Source organism: Thamnophis sirtalis, unplaced genomic scaffold, assembly GCF_051295495.1.
Source record: "Thamnophis sirtalis isolate CommonGarterSnake01/CBP01778 unplaced genomic scaffold, rThaSir2_p1.2 scaffold_8, whole genome shotgun sequence".
Taxonomy (NCBI): Eukaryota; Metazoa; Chordata; class Lepidosauria; order Squamata; family Natricidae; genus Thamnophis; species Thamnophis sirtalis.
The window spans coordinates 11,391,245-11,405,928 of record NW_028261388.1 but is presented as its reverse complement, the minus strand read 5'-3'; the positions used below and the strand labels follow the sequence as shown (position 1 = coordinate 11,405,928).

Sequence of the window (14,684 nt, the reverse complement as noted above, 5' to 3'; positions counted from 1 at the left end):
GTAGAGGTTCTCCATCATCCAGATCATGGTTGTCCCAAAAGTGCTTTTTTTCAGGAGACAACTGGACTTTCTTGTTTTTTCTTTGCTTCTCACCCAAGAAGCTTCTTCAGCTCTGACAGGACAGTGTGGAATTGACAGATTTATAATCCTCTACAGACTTTTGGCTATCCAATTTGGGATGAACCCCGTTGAATGGTGTGGGAGTAGGAATGGATTTCCAGAGGAAAAACCTGAAGACTACAGGAACCAGGAGCATCACTCAGGTGACCTTGAAGACACAGATAAACCTCCCCTGCAAGGAATAGAAATCTTTCCATTCCCCACTGTCCTGTCAGAGCTGAAGAAGCTGCTTGGATGAGAAGTGAAATGTCTTCAAAGGAAAAAACAAGATAGTCCAGTTGCCTCTTGAAAAAGATGTTAGGAATATAATCTAACGGTTGGGTTGGCAATATATAAATCATGTAACAATGTTGTACCTGTCACTTTAAATCATACTGTAAAATGTGATTGGTTGCTGTTTTCCTCAATTGGCCATAAGAGGGAGCCAGAACGACTGTTAGTTCTCTCTGTTCATTAGATGATGGGCTGATCTGATCTGAGTGTTTTGGAAGCTGGCTGTTACAAAGTGCCGTGAGCTATTGTAAGTTTTTGCAACTGCTAGCAAACTTTGAGTACTGAACTGGTTATATGATACTGGACTATGTTATTTGGATTATCCCTTAACTGAAAGACATTGGTGACCGACTGGTATGACTTGGACTGTTTGATGGACTCTGATACCTCTATTTCCACGAAAGTAAAAGCCTATTTGAACTGCAGTGTCTCTGTATGCTGGTTTGTGTGTCCTCCAACACAACTCTCACAACGCTTCACTGAACGTACTCGCTCTCCCAACAGGGAGCTTACTTAACAAAAGCACTTTTGGGATAACCATGACCTGGATGATTGAGAATCTGCACAGACTTCTTGTACAATATTGGAAAAGCGCGATTATGGTTTTGGATTGAGATTGAGGAGATACGGTTCAAATCTTCACCGAATGGTTGCACCTATTAAGCGATTCAGGGACACCAGCTTTTTCAGTCTAACCCAACTGTGCTGAATGAAACAGCTGAGTGGTTGAATTACTTTCATTTAATTATAAGTGAAATTATTGGATACATTTAATTGCGTTTCTCCTGGTCCACCCACTTCTTTGTCCTAACTGACTTGGATGATAGGCTAACTGACAGATGGATTACTACTGCAGGAGTTCGACATCTGAAAGGTTTATTTGTTATTAGGAATATTATCTCTCTCCCTAGTGACTCTGAGTGGCATGCGGCACTAAAAACAGTTGAAAATAGCACAATAAAATAGAAAGAACAGTAAGGTCTGGATGGAGCAATGAAATATGCCACCTAACACATCCCCCGTGAATGCTCAAAATCAGCAATATTCCAGTTGCTGATTTTGATACTACCTCATGGATGCCGCTAGCCACGGACATGTCATTCTAAGTTGTGATCATAACCTCAAAAAGCTATGATGATCCATATGGTCCCAGAAAGAACAGGATGCTGTTATTGGTTCAAAAGATCCTTCGTTGATCTCTTGCTTTGTCCAAGATAATGCAGGACCATTACTACTACTGGGCTCTATCAAACCCATATTCCACTTTATCTCAACTCCAAATATATTCTTCTAAAGCAGGGGGGTCAAACCCAAAGTCCGTGGGTCAGATTCGGCCCGCAGGGTACTTAGATCTGGCCCATAGGGACGCCCTGGAAACAACAAAGGACTGGGCCGCAGTGCCTCTACCAGCAAAAACAGACTTCTGGGTGGGATGACATACGGCCCTCCCAGGATCCATTTTCGGCTGCCTCCTAGAGCCCTCTGCCAGCGAAAATGGAGCTTGAGAAGAACCGCAGGAAGCCGTAGTGGCTGAAAACGGAGCCCAGGTGCGCCATGTACATCTCCCATTTTCACTGGCAGAGTGCTGCAGGAGACTGCATCCGAAAACGGAGCCCCAATGATGAGTGACCACCCTGGCTATGCCCACTCGCCGGCTCCATGTATATTGGTTTATACTGTGGGTGTGTTCTGACCTAGGCTTCCCAAGAGCATGAAGCAAACTCCTGGTATAGTCTCGGAGAGTCACGAACAATAAAGTGAACTGTCTCCTGCAAACTCCACTCCCCTTTCGCTCCTCTTTTATTTTATCTGGGAGGGGCCATTCATCGTCCACCCGTAGCCTTACTCCCAAGTCGACCCCTGTTCTTTAGCTGGATTGGATTGGATTTATTACATTTATATGCCGCCCTTTTCCCCGAAGGGGACTCAGGGCGGCTCACAATTCAGTCAGGGAAGGGGATACAGACAGGAGATAAAAAGACGAACATAACAATACACAATTTAAAACACACAACAACCATACCATTCGAGAAGGGGGGCAAAAGCTCTTTAGCCCCAGGCCTGTCGGAACAGCCAGGTTTTAAGGGCTTTGCGGAAGGCCTGGAGGGTGGTGAGGGTTCGAATCTCCACGGGGAGCTCGTTCCAGAGGGTCGGAGCAGCCACAGAGAAGGCTCTCCTCCGGGTAGTCGCCAGTCAGCATTGGCCGGCGGATGGAATTCACAGGAGGCCTAGTCTGTGGGATCTGATCGGTCTATTGGAGGTAATTGGCAGCAGACGGTCTCTCAAGTACCCAGGTCCAATACCTTTCGTCTGGCAATTCTGCGCATGCGCACACTGGAAACAGGCTCCAGCTGTTCTTCTGCCTCACTGATGTCTGACTCTGAAGGGAGCATATGGCCTTGGCCCCCTCTCTGCCTCCGAAACAGAGCCCTCATCAGAGGCTTCCCCAGATTCCAGGACTGGCCCATGTTCCTCCCCAACCTCCTCATTGTCTGAATCTGCTGGCCGCTGGCAGGCCACAACAGGGTGGACTGTTCCAAAGAGCCAAGAGCTATGCTTCCCCCCCCTCATTTAACTGCAAAAACAACAACAACAACAACAACAAAACCCCAAAACAAACAGCCAACTAAAATATAGAGAAGGAATTCTCAAAACATGGTGATTATTACTGGATTACTGGTGTGGCACTAAAGCCTTGGGTTCGAGTCAGATCTTTTTTTAGACATGTCATGCTACAGAATGGGAGCAAAAACCCAAAGCACAGAGCCTGTTCTCTTCCCTCCTCGCTTTCCCCACCCTACCAATTATATCTTCTGTTATTCTCCAGACAGCAAAACCAACTGCTGTCATGCTAGAAAATGGTGCTCTGTCAGAGTTAGCGCTGACTTTAGACAACCAGTATTTAAACTATATTGTATCCCATGCAGCGGTGTCAGCAAAATTTCCTGAATAGTTAAATCACTGTCACATTCTGCCACTCCCAAGTTCCCATTACCATGAAAATTCACCACAAGCGGCGGTTCTCCGGCTGTATCTAGTCTAGGAGATGGAAATGACCATAACCACGAGGCCTCTTAATGTTCCTACAGTGGTGTAGACAATGACTAGAGAATGGTTTTAAAAAGCTGATCCAGCACCTTGTGGTGGTCGTAATTCAAGCTCACCGAGAAGGTTAAACTATGATGTGTGAGGACACTGAAGGATGCACTGGTTGGTGGGGATGAACTTGCAAGGGAGACACAACTGTGTGCAATTTAACAGAACAGGTAACAGAATAACAGAGTTGGAAGGGGCCTTGGAGGTCTTCTAGTCCAACCCCCTGCCTAGGCAGGAAACCCTACACCATTTCAGACAAATGGCTATCCAACATCTTCTTAAAGACTTTCAGTGTTGGGGCATTCACAACTTCTGGAGGCAACTTCTGTTCCACTGATTAATTGTTCTAATTGTCAGGAAATTTCTGCTTAATTCTAAGTTGCTTCTCTCCTTGATTAGTTTCCACCCATTGCTTCTTGTTCTACCCTCAGGTGCTTTGGAGAACAGTTTGATTCCCTCTTCTTTGTGGCAATCCCTGAGATATTGGAACACAGCTATCATGTCTCCCCTATTCCTTCTTTTCATTAAACTAGACATACCCAGTTCGTACAACCGTTCTTCCTATGTTTTAGTCTCCAGTCCCCTAATCCTCTTTGTTGCTCTTCTCTGCACTCTTTCTAGAGTCTCCACATCTGTTTTACATCGTGGCAATCAAAACTGAATTTGTTTTCCTTACTCCTTGGATGTAAGTTGAAGAAGTTGAAGTTTCACTTTGTCTTTAACGATGTAAAGCCTATTATAAATATTTTAATTTTAACGTAACTGTTGTTTTGGGTTTGAATGTAACCTCCTATTTCTGTGGAATATCCATGAAAAGTGGTATTTAATTCATTGATTCAATTTTATGGCTGTTTAATCACTATGACAAATGAATCACAAACAAACCAGAAAGGAAAACAGTTCATAACAAAACAGCAGGCAATTGTGCAATGGAAAATGCAAACCAAAATGTTCTAGTTTGCTTCCTAGAGGTGAACTCACTTGAAAATCTGTTCCAATAGCCAATATTAAATTCCTAAGACCCTTAAAAAATCAACTTGGTTTGGCAGAGGGGCTCATAAATTTCCTCCTGATACCAGTCAAGACCCTGAAATTTTGGGATAGACAAATCTGCAGCTACGAAATTGCAGCTTGGGAATTTCATTTTGTGCACATCCTCATGCCACAATGGATGAACTGGCTTGATGTGCCAAGACCCAACATATCACATCATGGTTTAGCATTATGTGTGAACCAGCATTTCCAGTGTTTCTGGAAACCATCATTTATAAATGGAGAGCCAATTCAGGATCACATGAGCACAATTCTCCTGTATCAGTTTCAACCATATTTTATCATTCATCTGTTCTGGTCATAAGTATATTTCATCCTTTGTTGTTAAGCAATATCGTAAAATTAAATGGAAACATGTTAGCTGAACCGAAAATGGCCAGCGATCTCTGTGTTAGTTGTATACCCACCGAACTTGCAAACTATAACCCTATGGAGCTAGCATTGGATTTGGAATAAAAAATAAACAATAAACATAACAGCACTATGACATCACACTATAAAACACAAGTAAAGTAAAAGTAAGTAAACGAGTAAAAAAACCAGCATGCTCAAAATCTTAAACCAATTTTCAGACAGGCTCATTCAATACCTTAACCCAGGAGTTGGCAAACTTAAAACACTCAAAGAGCCATGCGGACCCATTTCCCACAGAAAAAAAAACACTGGGAGCCGCAAAGGTCCTAACGGGAAGCCCCCTGTTCAATTCTGGAGCTGACCGGAAGTTCAGTTCCCCCACCATAGAGTCTCCTCCTAGCGTGGTGTACTTTTTCCTCTACCTATCATAACCGAAAGCCCTATCAATGGTGGAGACAACTGGAAAACCCTCCCCTTGCCATAGAGTCTTCTCCTGGCGCACTGTGCTTCTCTCCCCTCCCTCCACTGGAATCTCCTCTCAAAATTGTGGCGCCGACCAGTGATGAAGCCGCAGCAGAAAGAGCCACATGTGGCTCTAGAGCCGCAGCTTGCTGGACTAGACCAGTGATGGCGAATCTTTTCGGCACCAAGTACCCAAACCGGAATGCACATGCACGGTGCTGGAGCACCAGAAAACAGCCAGAAAAAAGGCCCAAAAGAGACCATTTTTGGGCTGTTTTCGTTCCTTAGGCTGAAAAATGGCCTGAAAATGCCTCAAAAACAGGCCCTTTTTTGGGCCAAAAACGGTCTGAAAAATAGCTTGAAAATGGCCTGGTTTTTTGCACGTTTTTCAGGCCATTTTCTGCCATTGGTGCCCACAAAGACCAGCTGGCCAGAAACCCAAAGAGCCACTGGGGACATTGTGCGTGCCCACAGAGAGAGCTCTAGGTGCCACCTCTGGCATGCGTTCCATAGGTTTGCCATCATGGGACTAGACATATCCAGTTCCCCACAACCAGGAAGTTCGATTCAATTTTATTAAAGTTTATGAGATGAGCTTAAGCATTTTGAAACTTAAACTTTAAAGACCGAAGTAAAAGGATCTGGACTATTCCATCTACTTTCCTTGACTACTATTCAAACCAACAGAAAGGGCCAAAAACCCTTGAGAGAACCAAGCCTTTTCTCTCTCCTGCATCTTGCAGCCTATTTAGTGTTTCAGTAACTATCCCTGCTAATCAAGGTAAACTAAGTGAAATGGCTCCACAGCTGGCGTGCATAAACAATGAATGCCCACAACATCTGTCTGTGGGAATAAGCTTTGGAATAAGATGCATATTTTAAGAATGAACATCCCCTCGTTTGCGTCAGCCATTCTTATGCCGTGTAAAATTTGGTTGACATTCTCTTCGGCGGATTTATTTCAGCTCAAAGGCATTTTTCTGCCAAGATTTCCTTCTTAAGGGCGCGAATTCTAGGAATGGGGCATACCCAAAAAATATACATTTTTCAGAGTATAAGATGCACTGGAGTATAAGACGCACCAAGGTTTTGAAGAGGCAAATTTTTTTAAAAAAAGGTTTTGCACTCTGCAAACCTCCCAAAAATGGCCCGTTTTTTGTGAAAATGGCCCGTGTTTTTTTTTCCAATAAAAGGGCATGAATAGCCTTTAGGAGCTTGTAGAGTGTTCCTGGGGAGGTGGGGTGGGCCCAAAAATGAGCAAAAACTGGCCCGTTTTTGTGAAAACAGACCCATTTTTGTCAAAAAAAAGGGCATGGACAGCCTTTAAAAGGCTTATAGAGTGCTCCTGGTGTGTTGGGGGGCAAAATTGAGCAAAAAATGGGCCATTTTCTGCTCATTTCTGCCCTCCCCAGCTCCCAGGAGCTCTCTGAAAGCCTCCTAAAAGCTATGCATGGCCATTTTGGTGAAGGGGGTGGGGTCTCAGGAGGCAAAAAATGTATTCAGTGTATAAGACGCACCCAGATTTTCCTGCTCTTTTTTGAGGGAAAAAGGTGCGTCTTATCCTCCGAAAAATATGGTAGCCTGCACTTAATGGACCACAGCGATGGTCCTTTAGGCTAATCCAACAAGGCCCTTTGGTTTTTAACAGCACCTAACATGGTTAAAAAAAAGCAAACACTACAGTTAGGCCACCTTCTAAACAGTACAGAAGTTTGTGATTGTATTCCCCCCCCCCCCAATAGTGTGTGTGAATATAAAACAACAAAAATAAAGGAGGGGGCCATATAATAACGGGTATGCTCTGTGAGAGGTCGAGAACTCTCTCTTTGGTCTCAATTACTTAATGACATGCTTTATGGGTTTACATTATTCTGGCCAAATAGAAAATGAGTCAACGTCTTTTTAAAACTTTATCGTGCAGGTCAGATGCCCCAATCAGTCTGAAAATACTGTTTGGGATTCTTCTTACACAACCCACTGCTTTCCAAGCCCCAAATCTGCCCTCTATGCTAATCCCACACCCTTTTCCGTGGCACGGCTGACCTCTTTCATTAGGCTACGTCCTGAAAGTTGGGCGACCTTTGTCCCCAGAGGTCAAAGTTGACTAGCTTTTTCTGACCTCGATCAAAATCAGACTTTCCCTGTTTGAGCGTGAGAATTAAAGTCTCTGCCTTCTGCTTGACAAAAGTACCAGATCTTTTAGACACGTGACCTGAGCTTCGTGTGTTGGCCGCACTGGGACAGAAATAAAAAAGCGGCTTTGAATGTGGAGGAGGAGGAGGAGAAATTATTTAACAACATCAACAATGCTGCTGCCCTACAAAGAGACCTTGACTATGTGTCAGAATGGTCGCGCAACTTGTAATTTCAAATCTCAACTAACAAAATGCTCTGTCCTACATGTTGGCAACAAAAATCAGAACACCAAATACAAGTTGGGTGGACACGGCCTCATAGACGTAGTTACTCACTCTGTCAAGGACCTAGGAGTACTTATCTCAAACAATCGAAGCCCCAGAGCTCACTATAATAGCATTAATGCCAAAAAGGCATTAAGAGTTGTTAACCTAATTTTAAGAAGCTTCTTCTCTGGCAACATAGTACTGCTAACTAGGGCATGCAAAACCTTTGCCAGACCAATTCTCGAATACAGCTCGTCTGCCTGGAATCCACACTGTATATTGGACGTTAATACGATAGAGCGGGTCCAGAGGTATTTCACAAGAAGATTACTGCTCACAATATGATATCTTATGCCACCAGGCTTGAAATTTTGGGCTTGGACAATCTGAAACTGTGCTACCTGCGGTCGGACCTAAGCATAATACACAAAATTGTCTGCGACAATGTCCTACCTGTCAACGACTTCTTCAGCTTTAATCTCAATAATACGTCGGCAAACAATAGATACAAACTCAAGGTAAACCGCTCTAAACCCGATTTCAGAAAATACGACTTCAGGAACTGAGTGGTCAACTCCTGGAATGCACAACCCGATTCCGTTGTTACATCCTCAAACCCCCCCCACAGCTTCAACATCAAACTGTCTACCGTGGACTTCACTCCACAGAGCCAAGGTGGCGCAGTGGTTAAATGCAGCACTGCAGGCTACTGCTAGATCAGCAGGTCAGCGGTTCAAATCTCACCGGCTCAGGGTTGACTCAGCCTTCCATCCTTCCGAGGTGGGTAAAATGAGGACCCAGATTGTTGGGGGCAATATGCTGACTCTCTGTAAACCGCTTAGAGAGGCCTGAAAGGCCTATGAAGCGGTATATAAGTCTACTGCTATTGCTATTGCTATTGCTACTCCTTTCCTAAGAGGTTCTGTAAAAGGGGCGTGCATAAGCGCACCAGCATGCCTACCATCCCTGTCCTACTGTCCCCATTTATTTGTATTCATTTCTTTGGTTCATGTCCATGTTCATACTTATACCTGCTAACTTGTACATGTTTGACAAACTAATAAATAAACGAACAAACAAGAGTGGTGGAGAGATGGGAAGTGGCACTTACCATTGCAAGAACACCGGACGTTTCGGTAGAACCGGGGACAGACGAAACTAATCCGGGCGGTGCTGTAGGTCATCAGGGAATGGGAATCGATAGACAGATTTTGCTCACAATGCTGCTCCTGACAATCCAGCCCGGAGCAATTCTTCTCAAGGATGGCAGCGATGCGAATCACATTTTCCAAGTGTCGCCTTGCATTGGTGAACTTCTGAATCAAGTAGGCTGGCTTGTAGAAGCCGCCGGCGTGCATCTGGACCGCGAACAGCATGTCGAGCTGATTGCTACCGGCTACGGGCTGAATACTGATGATGTGCAGGCTATCCTGCTTTTGGGTGAGGACGGCATTGCGTAGGGTGCGCCTGAAGCCGTGCATGTGAAGACCCACAAAATCCTCCGGGGAGATGTTCTCAAAGCGGATAGTGACGGTGTTCTGCAACATCTCCTGGGCCAACTGCTCGACGTTGACCGTCACGTCCATGGGGACCTGGAACCGCCCATCGCTGACAGATACATTCAGGATATACTTCCCGCTGTCCAACCCTCCGAGGGCAATGATCTTCCCGTCATGGTTGTTGACCTTGAACAAACTTTTCTGCTCTGACTTCAGGCCGTAGGTGAGGACATCGTAGACATCTTGGTCTGTCGCATGGATCTTTCCGATGACACCTCCCGGGAAGTCGTCTTCCATAGTCACGATAAAAATCTCCAGGGGAATGGCTGTGGGTTTGTGGATGCTCTCTTCGATCACCCGGATCTGAATGAAGGTATGGGAAACCTGCTGAGGCTTCCCTGAATCCTTGGCCTAAGTCAAGAAAGGAGAAACTGAAAACCCAATGATGTAATGCGAGCGGGCTGCCCAGTATTGGAATCTAAAAATATCTGGTACAACTGGACTTTCTCAGTTTTTCTTTGAAGATGTTTCACTTCTCATCCAAGAAGCTTCTTAGATTTTGACAGAAGGGTGGGTCTGATCCCCACCCTTCAGTCAGAACTGAAGAAGCTTCTTGGATGGGAAGCGAAAAGGTCTTTAAGGAAAAGCAAAGTAAGTCCAGTTACCTCTTGAAAAAGCACCCTTGGGGAAAGCATGGCCTGGATGACTGAGAATCTCCATAGGTAACTGAATAACCATATTCACATCGTAAAAGGAAATTGAGTATCTAGATGTATGTGTCCATGAATTTCTGCCAATGGTGAAATTCCGCCAGTTCTATCTGGTTCGGACAAACCGGTAGCGTCGTCTTCGTGAGGCTCCGCCCATCCACCCGGATGTCATCACCTCCCGTTTTTGACGTTCTGCACATGTGTAGAAGGTCCTGTGCATGTGCAGAAGTGTTAGCGAAGAGAGCGCCCGGGCGTGCGAACTGGTAGCGAAGGCGATTTCAACCCTGCTTTCTGCTATCATAAGCCAAGACTTTTTTCAACACCTTGTAAGATGGGATTCCAAGGTGAGAAAAGAAAAATGGAGAATTTCTGCAATTAAAATGTACACTCCAGCCCTGAAATGCTCTTTCTTCATAAACCGCCGTGCTTTTAAGTCTGTAGAGATTCTCAGTCATACAGGTCATGGTTGTCCCAAAGGTGATTTTTTCAGGAGGCAATTGGGCTTACTTTTTTTTTCTTTTCTTTTTTTTTCCCCCGTTTTAAAATATGTTTATTTCCATTTCATTCCATACAATCACATGCATACTGTGCATAACCGGGGCATATGACATTGAATAATAAACATAGCCTTGCTTTTATAAACATTACCCCCCAAGATACAAACCCAATATACCACCTTGACCCACCATACACCCTCTTTCACCCCCCTCCAACTTTCATTCTTCCTTCCAACATTCCCCTCTACTTCCTACTTCCCCTCCCCCTCTATCACTCCTCTCTCCCACTACATTCCCTCCCTTCCTTCTCCTCCTGCCTCCAATCCTCTCTCACACCCTCTCTACCCCTCTTTCTTCTTTCGCTCTACTCCTCCCTTCGGTGTATTTCTATTGCCTATCAGTGTGTTCAGCTTGTCCCATTTTTACCCTAACATTAAAGAACCACAGTATACAAGTGCAATCATGTGCTTTAAGATCTAACGCATATTATATATATTTTTTTCTTTTGAAGACGTTTCGCTTCTCATCCTAGGTGCTTCTTCAGCTCTGAGAATCTCTACGGGACTTTTAGTTATACAATTTGGGATAGACACCCTTTGAATGGTGTGGGAGTAGGAACGGATTTCCAGAGGGAATGGCAGGATACAGGAACCAGGAGCACCACTCAGGTGACCCTGAGGACAGAGATAAACCCCATAGTGCTTCAAGGACCCGCTAAAAAGGATGCAAATGACCAGCTGTCTGCAAGGAGTATAAATCCTCCCCCCCCCAATCCTGCCAGGAGCCGAGGTGGCGCAGTGGTTAGGGTGCAGTACTGCAAGCCATTTCAGCTGACTGTTATCTGCAGTTCAGCGGTTCAAATCTCACCGGCTCAAGGTTGACTCAGCCTTCCATCCTTCCGAGGTGGGTAAAATGAGGACCCGGATTGTTAGGGGGCAATATGCTGACTCTGTAAACCGCTTAGAGAGGGCTGAAAGCCCTATGAAGCGGTATATAAGTCTAACTGCTATTGCTATTGCTATTGCCAGAACTGAAGAAGCTTCTTTGGAGGAGAAGCGAAACGTCTTCAAGAGGAAAAAAAACAAAACCAAGAGAGTCCAATTGCCTCCTGAAAAAAGCATTTTTGCGACACTGTGCTTTAAAAGTTAATTCTTTCTTCCCACATCCAGCTTCTGGAACAAAGAATTGAGATTGGGTTTAGAAACCCGAACGTCATCACTCAAAGATGCCACCGATCATTTCCAGGCTGTGCCTGAAGACCATAATAAAAATAATTGAGAAAATGACTTAAGAAAAAGCATTTTAGACTTTCAACAGCGTAAGGATACAGCTGCAAGGATGCCAGCTGAATTGGAAAGAGCATCACATTTCCAGTTATTTTTTTTTTGGTAAAAACGGAACACCCAGTTCTAACAGGTGGCCTGAGCATAATTTGGAGGTACAGAACAGCTGGGGAAATCTTCCCCGTCTCTCTCTTGCGAGAGAAAAACCTTCTCTTTGTGATCGATTTCCCAAATGGAAAAAAAGCTGCAGGCAGAGTTTGCAAGTTGAAATGTATTTAGATAATTTGGAGCTTGCAGAGTTTCCAAGCTCCAAAACGGGGATATAATTGTTTATGGATTCGATTGGCACCTACAATATATATATTTTAATGTATGCAGATCATGGAATGCTCACAAAACTTAAATCTGGATTACGATCAGAATGTTGAGTTTTTGCTTATACGGTAGAACGATATTTTGTGTGGGTTGTAAGAAAAACAACAACAAGAAGATAGAAGAAAAGGAGAAAAATGTAAAAGATCTAAACATATAAAGAAATAGCTTCTGATATCCTTCAAAGCAGTTAGAAGGACAATAACATTTAAAATCCCCATTCCCTTCCCACCCCACTAACCTGCTTTCCAGCTCTCTTCTCCTGTGCAGGGCAACAGAAGAAGACCCAGCTGGATTCCTGTTAGCTGGGACTCGGGAGGCAGCAAATAGATGGGGGCGAGGCCAGCCAGAGATGGTATTAACCAGTTCTCCAAACTACTGAAAATTTCTGCTACTGGTTTGTCAGAACTGGTCAGAACGGGCTGAATACCACCTCTGGTCAGGGGTGTCAAACTCAATTTCATTGATGGCCGCATCAGGGTTGTGTTTGACCTCGGGGGGGGGGGGAGTGGGAATGGCTATGGCCAGAGTGGGTGTGGCTAGCACGAGGTCCCTCATCGAAGCTCCGCTTTTGGCTGCGGTCTCCTGCAGCCCTCTGCCAGCAAAAATGAAGCTCAAGGGAGCCGTGTGTGGCCCTCCTGAGCTCTGTTTTTGCTGGCAGGGGCACTGCAGGCCGGTCCTTTGCCATTTCCAGGGCGGCCCGCGGGCCAGATCTAAGCACCCCCGCGGCCCGGATCTGGCCCGTGGGCTTTGAGATTGACACCCCTGATGTAGGTGATCACAATTACATGGAGAGGAAAAAAGCTCTGAAGGCTTAAGAATGATGATCAACCATTTTCTGCAGGGATGAGCAAATGAACGGGTACCTGAATGCACAGCACATATTCAGTGGCTACCAGGCGCTTGAAAATGACAGCGGATCGCAGGATGCCTTGCTGGTCAAGCATGAATTCTTTCTCTTCGTTTCCAGCCAGGAGGGCGAAGGTGAAAGGTGGGCCATTGTGCAGGGAGTCTTTATCCGTTACCACCAATTGCAGAATACTGGTTCCCACTGGCTTGTTTTCCTTTGTGCATCGTCGCAGAATGTCGCGTTAAAAAGAGAGCGGCGGAGAAAACGAGAGACAGAATTTTAATTACATATCTTGGCATGCTGATGAGCAACGTGTGAGAATACGGCACACATATGTTCCCCCCTCCCCTATCTGCCACCTGTTATAAAATGTGCATTTTCCTCCCACTTTTGTATTGTTAGAATAACCTATTGACTGGTTAGAGATGACCACTTAGAGCAGGGGTGTCAAACTCGATTTCATTGAGGGCCATATCAGGGTTGTGTTTGACCTCAGGGGCGGGTATGGTCACAGTGGGCATGGCCAGCTCAACGTCACTTGTGTCAGGGGCGCCTGTGGTGGGCCAAGTGCTCTGCCAGGGAAAACAGGCTCCCGAGTACAGTTTTTAGCTATGATGGCCTCCTGCAACCCTCGGCCAGGGAAACCGGAGCTCGGGAGGGATGCACACAGCCCTTACAAGCTTTGTTTTCTGCTGCGATGGTCTCCTGCAACCCTCTGCTAGTGAAAACAGAGCTTACAGTGGCTCCGTTTTCACTGGCAGAGGCACTGTGGGCCAGTCCTTCGCTGTTTTTAGGACAGCCCCACGGGCCAGATCTAAGCACCCTGCAGGCCGGATCTGACCCACGGGCCTTGAGTTTGACACCCCTGACTAAGAGCAAGAATTATAGTCTTTAATTAGGGATGCATTTCCACTTTCATCTCCAGTAAAAGGTAATGGTTTCCCGACTCTAAGGGCCAGTGCTCATCTCCGTTTCCTGGCTGAAGGAGCCACTGTTGTCCGAAGGCACTTAATCTGACCTTCATTTGGCCAAGATGCTGTTACTTTCCACCCAAGTGGTACCTATTTATCTATTTGCATCTGCATGCTTTCAAATTGTTAGGTGAGCAGGAGCTGGAGCAAGGAACAGGAGCTCACCCTGTCACAGTGCTTGGGTCTCAAACCACCAACCTTCTAGTTGGCATCTTAACTGCTAGGTCACTGCACTCCACAACCTCCAGTAGCCTGTACTATTTAATGAACTCAACTTTAGGTTACTATATTTTATCAACAAGGAAGAGGAGAGGTGTCCTACATTGGTTTCAATCATCTTTGGCAACTTTCTGATGTTTATCCGATGTTCCTTCCCTGCTATCTATGTCATTATTTCTCAACCTTGCCACCATTGTAAGAAGTATAAACTTACAATTCCAGGCAGTTGGAGTCCATACATCTTAAAATGGCTGGAGGTTGAGAAACAATGACATAGATATGTTGTGCACCATTAAAGTGTGAGCAGTTGGTAGCATTGGCAAGTGGTGCGGTGGCCTAGAGGTGGAGCTCTCGCCTCACAATCAGGAGGCTGTGAGTTCGATCCTAGGTAGAGGCAGATATTTATCTCTCTCTCTGGCCACAATGAGAATATATCTGCTGAATGTAACTTTGCTTTGGTGACAGGAAGGGCATCTGGCCAGTAAACAGCTCCATTCAGTTGCCCAGACTCCATCCCTCAAGG

At 45.3% G+C, this 14,684-nt stretch overlaps 1 protein-coding gene across 7 annotated transcripts in view; it reads right to left on the bottom strand.

Annotated features, from left to right (window-relative positions):
* FAT3 (FAT atypical cadherin 3) overlaps positions 1-14,684 on the bottom strand; it is a 553,941-nt gene that overhangs the window by 51,287 nt on the left and 487,970 nt on the right. For all 7 annotated transcript variants that reach the window (XM_087721078.1, XM_087721079.1, XM_087721081.1 and 4 more), the window contains 2 exons: positions 12,988-13,185; positions 8,872-9,670 (listed from right to left, as the gene is read on the bottom strand). In XM_087721078.1, coding sequence (XP_087577204.1) covers positions 8,872-9,670; positions 12,988-13,185 — 997 coding nt within the window. The remainder of the gene's footprint in view (positions 1-8,871; positions 9,671-12,987; positions 13,186-14,684) is intronic.